Raw genomic sequence first — 17,336 nt, forward strand, 5'->3', positions numbered from 1 at the left:
GCCTTCAGATGTAAATGGATCCAACCATTATAAACGGCCTCGGCCCAGTATACCTCAAGGAGCGTCTCCACCCCCATCGTTCTGCCAGGACACTGAGGTCCAGCGCTGAGGGCCTTCTGGCGGTTCCCTCAGTGTGAGAAGCCAAGTTACAGGGAACCAGGCAGAGGGCCTTCTTGGTGGTGGCGCCCGCCCTGTGGAACACCCTCCCAATGTCAAAGAGAACAACAACTATCTGACTTTTAGAAGACATCTGAAGGCAGCCCTGTTTAGGGAAGTTTTTAATGTTTGATGTTTTATTCTGTTTTTAGTGTTCTGTTGGGAGCCGCCCAGAGTGGCTGTGGAACCCAGCCAGATGGGCAGGGTATTAATATAATAATAATAATAATAATAATGATGATGATGATGATGATGATGATGTGGTACCTCGGGCTAAGAACTTAATTCGTTCTGGATGTCCGTTCTTAACCTGAAACTGTTCTTATCCTGAAGCACCACCTTAGCTAATAGGGCCTCCTGCTGCCGCCGCACCGCTGGAGCACGATTTCTGTTCTCATCCTGAAGCAAAGTTCTTAACCTGAAGCACTATTTCTGGGTTAGCGGAGTCTGTAACCTGAAACGTCTGTAACCTGAGGTACTCCTGAAATAACAGGGGAAATGGCTTACAGTGAAATGAGATTTAATTTTGCATCTTTTGTTTTCAGGATGAAGTCCCTGGCAGAATTAGGTCGGAGAGTCACAACAAGGTAAGGGTCCCGGGCAAAACGGAGCTACTGGACTGTGACCTAGTTCTGCCCTATCCTAGGAGAAGAATAATAGAATGAAAATGAATATTCTCCTATTTTAAATGAAAATTTTCTAATATTCTCATTAATTTAACATCGCTATATACCATCAGTGGCGTAGCGTGGGGAGCAGAATGGTTAGGGGTGCAAAAGTTCAACATCCGGTTGTGTCACTGGGCTCCGTTCAAAACGGCTTTCCCGTGCGAACCAGTGACATAACCAGACAATTCAACAACTCTTCTTATTTCTGCAACTCCGATCTCCTGGGTAACACGGATGCCATTAGGCAGTTGAATGCGCATGCGTACGCCGTCCATTTCCCTCCCTCCGAACCCCATCCCTCTGCGTGGCCCCGAATGCTGGCAACCCACGTTATGCCACTGCCCACCATTCTTGGATTAGCTATATCCGGGGCGTTCACGCCCATGGCATTTCACCAAACGCACCCTCTCTTTCCCCCAGAAAAGTTGCTGCACCAAAACAATGGGAGAATGACTTAGGCTATGAGATTAACCCCACTCAATGGACCAGAATGTGGTCTAAACCCCCCTTTAAATCCATATCAATGAAAAGAAAAGAACTCACACTGAAACTCACCTACAGGTGGTACCTAACACCAAGGAAACTAGCGCTAATACACCCAGGAACCTCACCAAAATGCTGGAGAGGGTGCACCTCCATAGGCACATACCTCCACATGTGGTGGGAGTGCCCCAAAATCCAACTATTCTGGACAACAGCCATACAAGAAATATGTAAAAATATGTAAAATAACTAAGCAAATATTAGAAATCACCCCAGAATTGGCCCTACTAAACATATTCCAAGACAATAATGCCCGTTTACACCACAAAGAACTCATAACCCACCTACTTTCAGCAGCCAGAAACACCGTAACCAGACACTGGAGAGACCTGTCAGGAGTAAGCCTGGACCAACGGTACCAAATAGTATGGGAAACAGCCTTACTAGAAAAATTAACCAATAAACTGAAACTGACACGGGGACAATAGAAGAAAACGCCTTCACCCCAGTATGGCTCTCCTTTATCACATACACAGCCCAACAAGACAACAATAATCCACCAACAGCATACAAATCAATATGGCTAACCTGATCCAAAACACCCACCCCACTCACACACGAAAACAAAGACCACCACAGCCAGCCACAAATGAACAACCACACCTTTGGCCAACCCCAACCTCTCTCACCACCAAAGGAACACAACTGAACAGCAGAGGACCTGCACAAGCAACGCTGACACCAAACCCCACATATATTAAGTAAAATAGAAACATCGCCACCCGACTGAACCCCCACCCATCTTCCACCCATCTCCCCCCTTTCTTCCTAACGTCTCAACAAATGAAACTGATTTGTAAAAATGTTACATGGAAAATATACAAGAGAGAGACATTACACACGCTTCTGTAAATCAAGAAAATCTTTAATAAAAATACAAAAAAGAGAGAAGTCGCTGCACCAGTTTGGCCAGTTCACAAAGCTGCAACATGGGTGGTCTGGGTAGGTGCAGATGTGACTTCCTAGGTGGTCCGTGGGCTGGCTGGTAGCTTTCTTCTGCCTTGGTTGGGTTTGGTGACTCCTGGTGCCCTTCCCCACGGCAGTGGACTCTAATCAGCTTGAAAACAAACCTGTTCTTTTGCTTTGCAGTATTCTGAAGCCTCTGCCCACCTCGCGGAGGACTGCGAAGAAGCTGAGAGACTTGGAGCCGTTGATGGATCCCTGAGGTGCGATGTCTTCATCTCGATAAACTGGGGCGGCCTGTGAGGCAGGGTAGCTGCTGGTGTTTCTTAACCCCGAAAGCTGAGGAGACTTTGCTGCAAGCTCCCTTCTCGCTGGTTTGAATCCTACGGGCGCCTGAAGCTCACAAAGGCGACAGGAAGCGTCCGAATTCCACCTGCAAGGCCACAACTGCACCGCACACCTAAATCACTACGATACCACTTTATAAACAGTCATGGCTGCCCCCAGAGAATCCTGGGAGTTTGTGCTGACAGTTCTTCAGAGATCCCCTTTATTCCCTTCCCAGAGCTACAATTCCCAGTGTGGTTTAAACCACCACCATCATCATTTTTTATTTGTATGTCCCCTTTCCACAGTTAAAAAAACAATGCTCAGGCGGCTGACAGCATAACAAGATTTACATAATTACAATAAATAAGCCACATCAGAAAAATACACAACCAAATGGGAAACAATTTTCACATAAATCAAAATTGTATAGTTGGAAGGGACCACACAGGTCACCTATAATGGTTATTTTATTATGATTATTTTACTATTAGGCTGTCTGTCATCATGTTTTTAATAAGGTTTTCTGTAATGTGTTTTTAATGTTGTACACCGCCCTGGGAACGTCTGGTACAGGGCAGTATATAAATTGAATGATAATAGTAATAGTAATTCTTGTTGTTGTTGTTGTTGTTGTTGTTGTTACAGCCCAGTGCAATGTAGGAATATTTCGCCTACTTGGGGCTCGAATCTGTGACCCTGAGATTAAGAGTTTCATCCTCTACCAAATGAGTTATCCCAATTGTTTTTAATATTACGTTATAATGCTATAACCTGGGACAAACAAAACATCTAGTGACAAATATTTTCTTGCTTGATTTGCAGTGAGGAAACGGCGAGGGCTGTGATTCGATGGACACGGCACGATGATTCTGCAGACAGCTTTTGCGAAGTGGACGGTATTTGCTGTTGTGGTTTAACATGTTTCTGTCCCACCTTCCTCCCAGGTTGGGATATTTCCTGGGGTTTTTCTGAACTCCTGCGCTTAATGCAGATGGAAGAATTTTATTTAAAAAAAACCAAAATCTTCTAGACTTGTATTGCGTAAATAGGGACAGCAGCATTATTTGTTTGTTTGTTGCCTTGTTGCTGTTGACGTCGGCTTTTAAAAACCCTCAAATTAATCCTGGCTGGTGGAGGAAGGGAGATGTAAAAATGAAAAAGGAAGGTGTCTGTGGGGAGAGAGAGATAGCAGGGCAATGACGTAAATAGAGCTCATAAGTATTCCACATGCCCAGTCGTGTGGGGCAAACAGTAGCCACAGGAGACAGCAATGGCTAGCAAGCTGGAAGGCTTTAAAAGGGAATTAGGCAGATTCATGGAGGAGGAGAGGGCTATCAATGGCTGTTGTTGTTTAGTCGTTTAGTTGTGTCCGACTCTTCGTGATCCCATGAACACTGTCCCACCATCTCGTCCTCTGCCGTCCCCTTCTCCTTGTGCCCTCCATCTTTCCCAACATCAGGGTCTTTTCCAGGGAGTCTTCTCTTCTCATGAGGTGGCCAAAATATTGGAGCCTCAGCTTCATGATCTGTCCTTCCAGTGAGCACTCAGGGCTGATTTCCTTCAGAATGGAGAGGTTGGATCTTCTTGCAGTCCATGGGACTCTCAAGAGTCTCCTCCAGGACCAGAATTCAAAAGCATCAATTCTTCGGCGATCAGCCTTCTTTATGGTCCAGCTCTCACTTCCATACATCACTACTGGGGAAACCATAGCTTTTACTATATGGACCTTTGTTGAGGCAGCGTAGTGTAGTGGTTAAGAGTTAAGAGTAGACTCGTAATCTGGTGAACTGGGTTCGATTCCCTGCTCCTCCACATGCAGCTGCTGGGTGACCTTGGGCTAGTAATTCAAAATATCAATGGCTACTAGGCAGAATAACTCTGCTCTGCTTCCACAGTTGGAGGCATTGATGCATCTAAATGCTAGAAACCACAGGAAGGGGGAGTTGCTCCTGTGCTCAAGTCCTGATTGCAGGTTTCCCACAGGCATTTGGTTGGCAGCTGCGAGTACAGGATCCTGGACTAGATAGGGCATTGGCCAGATCCAATAGGCTCTTCCTATGTTCATAAGAACATATGGAATAACATATGGGATTTGGGTGGCGCACAGCGGCAAGAGAATTGTTAGCCCAGAAGTGGAAGCAAGAAGAAATTCCGACGATAGAAGAATGGCAGACGAAATTAATTGACTATGCAGAATCGGACAAAATGACAGGAAGGATTCGAAACCTGTGGGACCAGAGATTTGCAGAAGATTGGAAGAAGTATATGAACTATCTGAAGAGCAATTGTAACCAACAAATTACACTAGTAGGACTGCAAGAAGTTTTGTAAGGAGAAATATACAAAGTGTTATAAAGGAGAAAAAATAGAGACATTGGTTATGAGTTTTAAATGTACAGTGGTACCTCAGGTTACATACGCTTCAGGTTACATACGCTTCAGGTTACAGACTCCGCTAACCCAGAAATAGTGCTTCAGGTTAAGAACTTTGCTTCAGGATGAGAACAGAAATTGTGCTCCGGCGGTGCAGCAGCAGCAGGAGGCCCCATTAGCTAAAGTGGTGCTTCAGGTTAAGAGCAGTTTCAGGTTAAGTACAGACCTCCGGAATGAATTAAGTCCTTAACCCGAGGTACCACTGTAATAGGAGGGAAAGTAAGAAATGTGTACTAAGAGATTAGATTGGACAATTTTCAGACAGGACAGTCAAAAATATGAATAAGATGTAAAAGTAGGTTTAATTATTGTTGAAAATGGTATGTTAAAAAAACTAATAAAAATTATATATATATAAAAAAGGAGATTTGGGTGGTGCTGTGGTCTAAACCACTGAGCCTTTTGGGCTTGCCGATTAGAAGGTTGGCGGTTTGAATCCCCACGACGGGCTAAGCTCCTGTTGCTCTGTCCCAGCTCCTGCCAGCCTAGCAGTTCGAAAGCACACCAGCACAAGGATATAAATAGGTACCACTGCGGCAGGAAGGTAAATGGCATTTCCATGCACTCTGGCACTTGTCATGGTCCTCTGTGCGCCAGGAGCGGTTTAGTCCTGCTGGCCACATGACCCGGAAAACTGTCTGTGGACAAACGCCGGCTCCCTTGCCCTGAAAGCGAGATGAGCGCTGCAACCCCAGAGTCGCCTTTGACTGGACTTAACTGTCCAGGGGTCCTTTAGCTTTACCTATGGAGTATCCACAGCCTTACAGAGGTCAGTATCCTGTCCCTTTCTTGCAGGCTGAAATGGTACAGCTCTGCAACGGAGATATTGCATGAGTCTTCTTGCTTGAGCTCTCAGACCAGGAAATTTCAAAAGCAGGAAGGTTATTGGGTGGAGAACACATAGTGGAAAGAATCTGTCTTTTTCTCTCTGATTAAAATATGGAAACGTCTTTTTCCCCTAGATATCCAGTCTCCAGAAGCGGAGTACGTGGATTTGCTTCTCAATCCAGAACGTTACACCGGCTACAAGGGACCTGAAGCATGGAAGATCTGGAATAGCATCTATGAAGAAAACTGTTTTAAGTAGGTTCCTTTTGAGTGGCTGGATTCTGAGATTTATTAGATCAAAAACACACACACATCCTTTTACAACCCATCGTTTCCTGCCAAGGGGTTATTTGCTTGTTTATAAAATGCTTATCACTTAATAATAGAAAGCATAACTTTTGCTATCAAAAAATTGCATGTGCTCTGTCTGTTCATATGAATATGTATAAGGTTATATCCAACTGCATAAATTGTATGTAATTTTTTATTCAAACAAACAAGTTCAAAGTAATAGTAAAAACAGTCATAAAAGCAGGAAGAATAAAATTACAAGATGATAATAATAATAATAATAATAATAATAATAATAATAATGTATTTGCATTTTATTTGAAATTTTATTTATATCTGTAACAGCTTTTGCTTGCTTTTATATATGCAATAGTTGTTTTATATATTTCCCCCCGGAATTTTTTATTAGTTTTCACAATATTATAAACAAACAAACAAACACACACACACACAAGACAAACAAACATAAATCATAGCCTTATTGAAAATTATAGTTGTTTTATATTTTTATTGTATTGTGAGGTCGCTTCAAAATGCCTCCTGGGAAGTGATTTGTTAATTAATTAATAATGGATTGCATTTGCAATAGCAGTAGCAATTATGTTTTAAAACGTTTAAAAATACATCATAAATCATAAAAAAGCTTATCGCCTGCCTCTCAAATCTGCTTTCTTAGATGACCTTTAACAAAAAAATTAACATCCGTACGAGAAATAAAAGCAAAAAACAAACTAATCCTAAAGCAGCAGTAAAAGCAGCCAAATTGCAAAAAGCCTACAGCACCCGAAGACCCATAAAATAGGGCCGCTGCAATCCTGACATGCGCCCAGAATTTGAAATGTTTCAGTAGGAAAATACAAAGAACTCGGTTTAAAAGCTTGAACAAATAGGCTTTGGGCACCAGTGTAAAATGCTGTGATCATGGCAGGCGATAGGTTAAATGGTTAAGGGGATGGTGTCCCAACTCCCAGGGGGCCACAGCCAAAAAGACCCTGCTGTTTGCTTTTGTTTGCCTTTCTTCCATAGATGCAGGTGTTGAATTAAGATGTCGAACGACCATCTTGACAATTGGGCAAGATTCACAGTGGGGAGTAAGCCGACCTTTGCTAACCCGGCACCCGCCATATTTTTTTGGACTCCCATCGCCCCCAGCCAGCGCAGCAAAGGCTGCCGCAATAAGCAGACTCTTTGCAGGCACCCGGCTCGTAGTAATAATAATAATAATAATAATAATAATAATAATAATAATAATAATAATAATAATTTATTTATACCCCGCTCATCTGGCTGAGTCTCCCCAGCCACTCTGGGCGGCCTCCAATCAAGTGTTAAAAACAATGCAGCATTAAATATTAAAAACTTCCCTGCCTTCAGATGTCTTTTAAAAACAAGATAGCTGCTTATTTCCTTCACATCTGATGGGAGGGCGTTCCACAGGGTGGACGCCACTACCGAGAAGGCCCTCTGCCTGGTTCCCTGTAACCTCACTTCCCGCAATGAGGGAACCGCCAGAATGCCCTCGGAGCTGGACCTGAGTGTCCGGGCTAAACGATGAGGGTGGAGATGCTCCTTCAGGTATACAGGACCGAGGCCGTTTAGGGCTTTAAAGTTCAGCACCAACACTTTGAATTGTGCTCAGAAACATACTGGGAGCCAATGCAGATCTCTCAGGACCGGTGTTATGTGGTCCCGGTGGCCGCTCCCAGTCACCAGTCTAGCTGCCGCATTCTGGATTAATTGCACTTTCTGGGTCACCTTCAAAGGTAGCCCCACGTAGAGCGCATTGCAGTAGTCCAAAGCAAGGCCTTTGTAAGTCTGCATTCTGAATTGCCTCTAGAAATGGACGAGATTCCTGTGAAGTCCTTTTAAAGAATTGGCACAATGTGTTCCCTAACACATGATGGAAGGATTGTATCTCAGCTGTGAAATATTGGAATTGCGTACAGATTACTTTTGCCTTCAGAGATTGAGCCAAGGGTAGCCTAGGACGGGGCCTTTTCAGTGGTGACACCCTGTTGGTGGAATGTCACCCAAGCAGAAATGTTCTTTAGCAGGCAACAGTCAGCACGACTTTATTTCCCTGGCCTTTTTGGCAGAATGTTTGCTCTCTCCCACAGTCGATTGGCTTGTTTTAATGATGACTTTTTATTAGAGATCGTTTCTTTTCTTTTTTCCAAATAATATTTATTATTTTCAGTAGATATACATAGTAAAAAAAAAGATTAACAATAATAAAAACAAACAAAGAATAAAAGAAAAAGAGAAAAAAGATACATACAGCATATTACCACTTAATTAATTAAAATTAAGTACCATCCATCTTCATAAACATAGTATTTGACTTCCTCGAATCTCTTCCATCCGAATTTCTTAGTAATTATATGTAGCAGTTTCCAATATCAGTGTTTCAAAAGACCATATCACAGTCCTAATCATATTACCGTACATAACTTTCATTATCGTACATTTTCTTATTTATAAATTTAATTCCAGTTTAATCCTAGGCCTAATTGTTTCTTTCAAGTGGTTACATATCTTTAATATTACAATATTTATTCAAATAGTCTTTAAATTTATTCCAGTCTTCTTGGTGTTTCTCTTCTTTCTGGTCGCGGATTCTCCCGGTGAGATCAGCCAGTACCATAAACTCCATCATCTTCATTATTAGAGATCATTTGGGGGGGGGGGAATGTATGTCACCTGGAAATCTGATGGAATGGTGGAGTACAAATGTCTTTTAAAAAAATAGGCCTTTCTCCTGGGCATGGTCGGCCAATTGGTGCCAAAGAAGGATAGAACTTTCTTTATGTATGCTACAACAGCAGCAAGAATACTTATTGCAAAGTATTGGAAGACACAAGATCTACCCACCCGGGAAGAATGGCAGATGAAGGTGATGGACTACATGGAACTGGCGGAAATGACCGGCAGAATCCGAGACCAGCGAGAAGAGTCGGTGGAGGAAGATTGGAAGAAATTTAAAGATTATTTACAGAAACATTGTAAAATTAATGAATGTTAGAAGGATGTTGGAATGAAGTTATATGGCTTTAGCAGAAATGTTATAAAGGATTAAGTAAAAATAGATTGTTAATTGGCTAAAGGAGGAAAAGTAAAGTTAGATTATGTCAAGACAAACTATAGGGCAAAAACTGAGAAAGATGGAAAGGATTTGCTGAAATAGCTAACTGAACTAGAATACAAAAAAGGGAGGTGTGAGGAGGTCAATGAAACAAGCAAATGAAAGATAAGTTATGGGAATATTCGTTGTGTTTATAATTGTTTCTGTTTCTGTTTTTGTTTTGTTAAGATAAGTAATGTTTTCTGTTTTTTTATTGTGATGTTTTGTTTTGTTTTGTTTAATTTAGTGTTTTCTTTATTTTTCTTTCTGTAATCCTTAAATCTTTAATAAATATTACTTTAAAAAAAACAAATGTCTTTTAAAAAATTAAAGCACCCTTTTGATTATTTTTTTAAAAAAGTACTTCTTTGTCTCCTAGACCTCAGTCCGTAAAAAGGCCTTTAAATCCCTTGGCTTCTGGAAGAGGTGAGTTCATATTTTGTTTTACACTTCCTGCTTGATGGTGCTGTAAAATCAGTTTTTATAGAAATACAGTTTTAAAAAAAAATTGGGGAAAGCAGCTGATACAAATGAAAGAATGGTTAAAGAGCCTGAAGATTTTGCAAGGTGCGCAGAAAGATAGTGAGGAATGCGGTTTGGAATTAGCCGCAGATTTTGGAATCCCCAGGGTTTCAATTTTCATTGAACCAAAAAGTAAAGTTTCTAGTCCCTGTGGATGCAAATCTAGACTTGAAAAGTATGCTGGCAATGGCTGTGTAGTGGCTGCATAAGATTCCCCATTATGGTAGGATACGGTCAAATAAGAGAGGAAATGCAAATTTGTATAATAATGCAGGACCGGGATGCAGAGTTTTAATACCTTATAATGCAGAATACACTTAGTCCTCGTCTTAGGTGGTCAGCCAAATAATCTAGACATGCAGGGGGAAGTTGTCGCTCCTTTTTGAAAGTGTAATGTGAGTGGTAACATTATCTTTTTCTTAAATTTGCAGCTGCAGGAGAAAATGAAGGTGAGTCTCTCTCCAGCTGGGGCTGAGAAGGACAAATTTCACGGAGGACAGAAAGCCCTTAGTCCCTGCTGTCAATTAATTCCACGTTCCAGGACAGTACAGCATTGACCTCAACATTTTTGCATTTCATTTCACACACTTTATAAGAATCTGGTCCAATACAAAAAAGTCATGATAGAAACATAACTTCGAAATAAACAACTTATATCAAGTAAAGTAATATTCAATAATCCATTAGAATAAAATAAAAAGGTTAAGGACCCCTGACCGTTAAGTCGACTCTGGGGTTGCCTGCTCATTTCGCTTTACAGGCTGAGGGAGCCGGCGTTTGTCTGCAGACAGCTTTCCAGGTCATGTGGCCAGGTCTGGCGAACCAGAGCAGTGCACAGAAATGCCGTTTACCTTCCTGCCTGAGTGGTACCTATTTATCTGCTTGCGCTGGTGTGCTTTCGAACTGCTAGGTGGGCAGGAGCTGGGACTGAGCAACGGGAGCTCACTCCGTCGTGGGGATTCGAACCGCCAACCTTCCGATTGGCAAGCACAAGAGGCTCTGTGGTTTAGACCACAGTGCCACCCACATCCCTAGAATACAATAGTGCACAATAAAATCAGCTCTCGAAATATCAGCAAAATCAAACAGAAATTCACTCTAATAAACTGTTACTAAACCACAGCCAATAATAATACCTGCAAGTCACAATGCATAAAATACCACAATACATACAAAACCATGTAAAAGGATCAAATTGAGAAACAAAGATGCACAACGTATAAAAATTTTTTTAAAAAAAATAAAACCTCTGATCTCTCCTCTCTTCCCAGCTGTTCTTAAAGTCATGATCTGGGAGAGGCTCAGTTGGCTCAGTTGGACTTGACCGAGGGTTTTGGAGACGATGTTCTTTTGCCCTTCTTTGCATTTTATAACATATAACATGGTTAGTCAAACTAAGGCCTGGGGGCCGGATTCAGCCCAATTGCCTTCTAAATCTGGCCCCCGGACGGTCCGGGAACCAGCGTGTTTTTAGATGAGTAGAATGTATCTTTTTATTTAAAATGCATCTTTGGGTTATTTGTGGGGCATAGGAATTTGTTCATTTTTTTTTCTTTTCAAATTACAGTCCGGCCCCCCACAAGGTCTGAGGGTCAGTGGACCGGCCCCCTGCAGAAAAAGTTTGCTGACCCCTGATATATAATGTCTGTGTCAGCAACTCTGTTCTGAAGCCTCCTAGGGCTGGAGAGCGAGGGGCGAGGCAGGTGGAAAAAGCCATCGCTTGATGGCCAGCACAAAGCCTTTCTCCTCGGCTCCCATTGCGTTTGACCACTGGTCATGCCAGCTGCGGCCGATGGCATTTGGACGCCAGCAGCATCTAGAAGCATCAGGGAAGCTGGAAGTCAGGTTCATAATCTTGGGCCAACGTCCCCTTCGGTCTGAATCCTGGCAGGGCTGTTGCGTATAGCCCAGCTTTTTCCATCCTGGAGCTGCACTCGCTGTGGCTGATGGGACTTGCAGTCAATAATAATAATAATAATAATAATAATAATAATAATAATAATAATAATTTGTTATTTATACCCCGCCCGTCTGGCCGGGCCTCCCCAGCCACTCTGGGTGGCTGCAGGGGGAGGGAGAACAGGCTAGTAAGGGCTGACATGGTAGAAGTTTATAAAATTATACATGGCCTGGAGAAATATAATAATAATAATAATTTATTATTTGTACCCTGCCCGTCTGGCCGGGCCTCCCCAGCCACTCTGGGCGGCTTCCAACAAAAGATTAAAATACAGTAGTCCATCAAACATTAAAAGCTTCCCTAAACAGGGCTGCCTTCAGATGTCTTCTAAAAGTCTGGTAGTTGTTGTTCTATTTTGACATCTGGTGGGAGGGCGTTCCACAGGGCGGGCGCCACCACCGAGAAGGCCCTCTGCCTGGTTCCCCGTAACCTCACTTTTTGCAATGAGGGAACCGCCAGAAGGCCCTCGGCGCTGGACCTCAGTGTCCAGGCAGAACGATGGCGGTGGAGACGCTCCTTCAGGTATACTGGGCCTTTGAGGCCGTTTAGGGCTTTCAAGGTCAGCACCAACACTTTGAATTGTACTCGAAAACGTACTGGGAGCCAGTGTAAAATGTCTGGAAGAGGCAGGAGGTTGACGAAGGCCAATTACAACCTCTGCTTTGCATGCAACAAATGTGATTTTTAAAAAAACATTCGCCTTTCTCTCATGGAAGAATCCTGACTATTGTCTTGTTTCTGTATTTCCAGGGAACATGTTTTACAGCTGGCTGCAAGGTACTCACCTTTTCTTGTTTGCTTTGCTCTCGATAACCAAGGCAATATCATATTATTTATTGCAACGTTGTAGTTATTAGTAGTATTAGCATTATTTTAACGTATTACCTACCTTCTTCAAAATTGCAGATTGCATCAGTTTAAAACACAGTTTAGAAACCTACGCTGCATTTATTCCACTGCCCAATTTTTATACTCTCAGCTGCAGGTGCGCCCCTTCGTTTCTTTTTCAATATCTCTGAATATTTTTCGCAGGTGTCTGTGTGGAGAAGAGGGCTTTCTACAGGCTCATTTCGGGCCTCCATGCCAGCATTAACATCCATCTCAGCGCCAGGTACCTCTTGGAAGGTACTGCATTCAAATTCCTTTGGGGAGGGTTATTGCTGTTATTTATTTTGTTTGCAGGAGCATCTTGCAGCCAAACTGGAAGCTGCGCTGGACCTTCGGCTTACGAAAATCGTTCGAAAACTGGAACACTCACTTCCGGGTTTCGAACGTTCAGGAGCCAAGGCGTTCGGCTTCCAAGGTACGACTGTACAGTGGTACCTTGGAAGTCGAACAGAATCCATTCCGGAAGTCCGTTCGACTTCCAAGGTGCGGCTTCCGATTGGCTGCAGGAAGCTCCTGCAGCCAGTCGGAATCCGCGTCGGACATTTGGGTTTCAAAGAACGTTTGCAAACCGGAACACTTACTTCCGGGTTTGCGGCATTAGGGAGCCAAAATGTTCGACTCACAAGGCATTTGTGAACCAAGGTACGAGTGTATATAAATTTAACTAATAATAATAATAATACAGTCATACCTCGGGTTACAGCCGCTTCAGGTTGCGTTTTTTCGGGTTGCGGACTGCCACCATCCGAATGGTGGAAGGGCACTGGCGGTGGGAGGCCTCATTAGGGAAAGCGCGCCTCAGTTTAAGAACGGTTTCAGTTTAAGAACAGAATTCCGGAACGGATTAAGTTTGTAAACTGAGGTACCACTGTAATAATAATAATAATAATAATAATAATAATAATAATAAATGAATTAAGTACTTAACCAGAGGTACCACTGTAATAAATTTTATTTATATCCCACCCTCCCCAGCCAGAGCTGGCCTCAGGGCTGCTAACACCAGTAAAATTACTGTAAAAACATAACAGGGGAGGAAAAAACCAATTTAAAATACAGGTTAAAATGCAATTTAAATGCAGCCTCATTTTAAAAGTAGCCCATCGATCAAACCCCTAAGGGGAGGGAATGTTCCACTGAGAGTCCTTTGACGCCTTTCCTTTTTCCTTTCCCCCAGACACGTGGGCAGCCGAGCGTTGGGGCCACAACATCACGGAGTTCCAGCAGCGCTTTGACGAGGTCCTGACTCAGGGCGAGGGTCCCAGGCGGCTCAAGAACCTCTACTTCCTCTACCTGATAGAGCTGCGGGCCCTGTCCAAAGCCCTCCCGTACTTCCAGCGCCCTGATTTCCAGCTGTTCACGGGGGCCGAAAGCCAGGATGAAGAAACCAAGAGCCGCCTTTTGGAAATCCTGCATTTAACCAAGCAAGTGCTATTGGATTGAGGTCTCGTAGTGGGAAGTGTCTTGGGGGGGGCGTGTCTTGAGGAAGGGGGAGGTGGCAGCAGGCCATTTTGCTTTATGTGTGTGTTGTAGTTTGTTTGTTCTTTTTTTAAAAAAACAACTTTTTCTTGGTGTGCAGAATTTGAATTACCTGGATGTAGTGATAGATTTAAGGCTGGGGTGGGGGGGACATATTGCCATCTGTCTCATACGTGATAGGGCTTCCCCTCCCTCTGCCACCCAATCATAGCTGTCAACTTACAGATTTGAAAATAAGGGACCAGCAGCCTCGAAAATAAGGGATCAGCAGCCAAAATAAGGGATTTTCCAAGCACAGGTATGTTCAACTTCTGAGCCCCTCCGAGCCAAAGGCAGAAAGCCCAGCCAGCAGCCAAACAAGACCTCAAGCGGTGGTTCCCACAGCGCAGCAACCCGGCAATGGGGATGCAGCAAGGGAAACCACCGTCACCTCTCCGCTGGGAAGCGCTGAGCAAAGGCGAGTCCCCAGGCAACGCGGTCAATTTGATCGGCACAAGGCATGCAAGCTCCACCCCCCAGTCGTTCTTAGACTCCTTATTGGGTGAGCAACGCAGCCAAGCAACACAGCTGGAGCCTCCCTCCTTCCTGGCCGGCAGGGGGGGAGGGAGAGGAGCTGCTTCCTTTGAAACCCGGGAAATTTAAGGGACATCATCAATAAGGGACAGCAGCGGGACATGGTGCTGGGATAAGGGAGTTTCCCACCAAATAAGGGACGGTTGACAGCTATGCTCCCAATCTGTTCCAGAGGGACTCCCAAACCTCAAGAGGAGATTTTTAGTGGTGGTGGTGGAAGGGGGGCTGCAGGGGGAGGGAGAACAGGCTAGTAAGGGCTGACATGGTAGAAGTTTATAAAATTATGCATGGCCTGGAGAAATATAATAATAATAATTTATTATTTGTACCCTGCCCATCTGGCTGGGTTTCCCCAGCCACTCTGGGTGGCTTCCAACAAAGATAAAAAATACATTAAAATGTCACACATTAAAAACAGGGCTGCCTTCAGATGTCTTCTAAATGTCAGGTAGCTGTTTATCTCTTTGACATCTGGTGGGAGGGCGTTCCACAGGGCGGGTGCCACCACCGAGAAGGCCCTCTGCCTGGTTCCCTGTAACTTGGCTTTTTGCAGTGAAGAAACCGCCAGAAGGCCCTCAGCGCTGGACCTCAGTGTCCGGGCTGAACGATGGGGGTGGAGACGCTCCTTCAGGTACACTTGACCAAGGCCGTTTAGGGCTTTAAGGGTCAGCACCAACACTTTGAATTGTGCTCGGAAACGTACTGGGAGCCAGTGTAGATCTTTCAAGACCGGGGTTATGTGGTCCCGGCGGCCGCTCCCAGTCACCAGTCTAGCTTCCACATTCTGGATTAGTTGTAGTTTCCGGGTCACCTTCAAAGGTAGCCCCACGTAGAGCGCATTGCAGTAGTCCAAGCGGGAGATAACCAGAGCATGCGCCACTCTGGCAAGACAGTCCATGGGCAGGTAGGGTCTCAGCCTGCGTATCAGGTGGAGCTGGTAGACATCTGCCCTGGATACAGAGTTGACCTGCGCCTCCATGGACAGCTGTGAGTCCAAAATGACTCCCAGGCTGCGCACCTGGTCCTTCTGGGGCACAGTTGCCCCATTCAGGACCAGGAAGTCCTCCACACCAGCCCGCGGGCAGAGAAGTTTTTCTCCTCCTAACACTAGAACTGAACCTGAATGTTGGAAGATTCAGGACAGAGGAAAGAAAAATCCTTCACGCAGTACTGAGTTAAACTGTGGAACTCTCTCCCACTGGAAGCAGTGATGGCCACGAACGTGGATGGCTTTAAAAGAGGATTGGGCAAATTCCAGAGCAGGGGGCAATTGATGACTTCTAGCCAGGATGTCTCTGCTCTGTCTCCCCAGTTGAAGGCAGCAATGCTTCTGAACACCAGTTGCTGGAAACCCCATTAGGGGTGAGATGCTCTTGAGTTCAAATCCTGCTTCCTAGCTTCCTACAGGTGTCTGCCTGGCCCCTGTGAGAAGAGGATATTGGACTAGAGGGACTATTGCTTGACCCTGCAGGCACCTTTTACGTTTTTAAGCAACTAAACAGCACAGCAAATAGATAGGCTAACTTGCAGTTTTTTAATGACTCCGAAGGGATTGATTTTATACAGTGCTTTTCTTTTCTTTACAAAAATGTTTAGGGGCACTCTCATTTTCCTACTCATATTGAAATACTGCCCCTCAATGAGGCCAAACTTCGATTCACAAAATGTTTAGGGGTATGTGCCCCCCCCGAAAAAAGCACTGATTTTTTGTAAATGGCATGTCAACGAAAGACTCCAATTATAAACGATGTTTCGTTTCCGCTTTAGATCGTTCCCTTTGCACTTCAACGAAAATTCACTCTTTGCTGGGAACCAAAAAGAAGCGGCTAAATTGAAGGTAAGATTCTGTCTCTGGTGACAAACACTTTCTTGGGGGGGGGCAGAATTTGCTGTCTCTCTGCTGCAATTATGGCAATGATCGTTATGTGAATGTTGGGGGGGGAGGGCTTCTTCCCCCATTATTTTCTCGATCTTCATATGTTTAGGAGGTGACGTCTTCTACTCTGACTGCAGAAACTAGTGTGATGTTACTGTAAGGTTACCAGATTTTTTTTCAAAGAAACCGGGGACACTTTTTTAATAAAAAAAAAAAGAGAAAAAAACATTTATTTTAAAAAAGTTTAAAACAAGAAAAGAAGAAGTAATATCTTCTCTTCTGTGGTCTCCTCTATTGGGCTGCCTTCCTCTGGGTCCCAGCCTGCTCTCTTGGAGCACTAGCCGGCGTGGAGTAGGCTCGGATCGGGCCTGGGCTCGGCCACGTGTCCTTGCCCTCCCGGTGCTCTCCTACCTCTCCCCTCTTTTTTCTCCTTCCTCTTCCTCTCTCTTCCTTCTCCTTCTCCTCTCCTCCTTCTCCCTGCACCAGCTCCAGGGTTTTCCTGGCCCCGGAGCGCTGCTGGGCAGTTGGCCGGGTGGCCAAGCGCTCTCGCTCCCGGTTCAATTTGGGTTGCAGGAGGGAGGGTCAGCAGTTCCCCCAGTCGACACGCCGGGCGTCCCTGGTTCCCCCTTGGCAGTGGCGGCGGCAGCAGCCTGGAGCCAGCCTGGTAGCGCAGTTGGCTCTGGCTGGCTTCAGGAGCTGCTCGCTGCTGTGGTGCCCGCCATTTTGCCTTGCTGGAAGTCCCCTAATAGTAATAATAATAGTAAT

The 17,336-nt window shown here is 44.4% G+C and overlaps 1 protein-coding gene across 2 annotated transcripts in view; it reads left to right on the plus strand.

The window, feature by feature from the left end:
- ERO1A (endoplasmic reticulum oxidoreductase 1 alpha) overlaps positions 1-17,336 on the plus strand; it is a 35,089-nt gene that overhangs the window by 11,579 nt on the left and 6,174 nt on the right. For both annotated transcript variants that reach the window (XM_081913236.1, XM_081913235.1), the window contains exons 4-13: positions 702-743; positions 2,457-2,533; positions 3,423-3,496; positions 5,996-6,116; positions 9,653-9,699; positions 10,227-10,244; positions 12,506-12,532; positions 12,788-12,880; positions 13,821-14,067; positions 16,463-16,532. In XM_081913236.1, the coding sequence (XP_081769362.1) occupies positions 702-743; positions 2,457-2,533; positions 3,423-3,496; positions 5,996-6,116; positions 9,653-9,699; positions 10,227-10,244; positions 12,506-12,532; positions 12,788-12,880; positions 13,821-14,067; positions 16,463-16,532 (816 nt within the window). The remainder of the gene's footprint in view (positions 1-701; positions 744-2,456; positions 2,534-3,422; positions 3,497-5,995; positions 6,117-9,652; positions 9,700-10,226; positions 10,245-12,505; positions 12,533-12,787; positions 12,881-13,820; positions 14,068-16,462; positions 16,533-17,336) is intronic.

This window comes from Podarcis melisellensis (assembly GCF_964234715.1).
Source record: "Podarcis melisellensis genome assembly, chromosome: 1".
In the NCBI taxonomy this organism is placed as follows: domain Eukaryota; kingdom Metazoa; phylum Chordata; class Lepidosauria; order Squamata; family Lacertidae; genus Podarcis; species Podarcis melisellensis.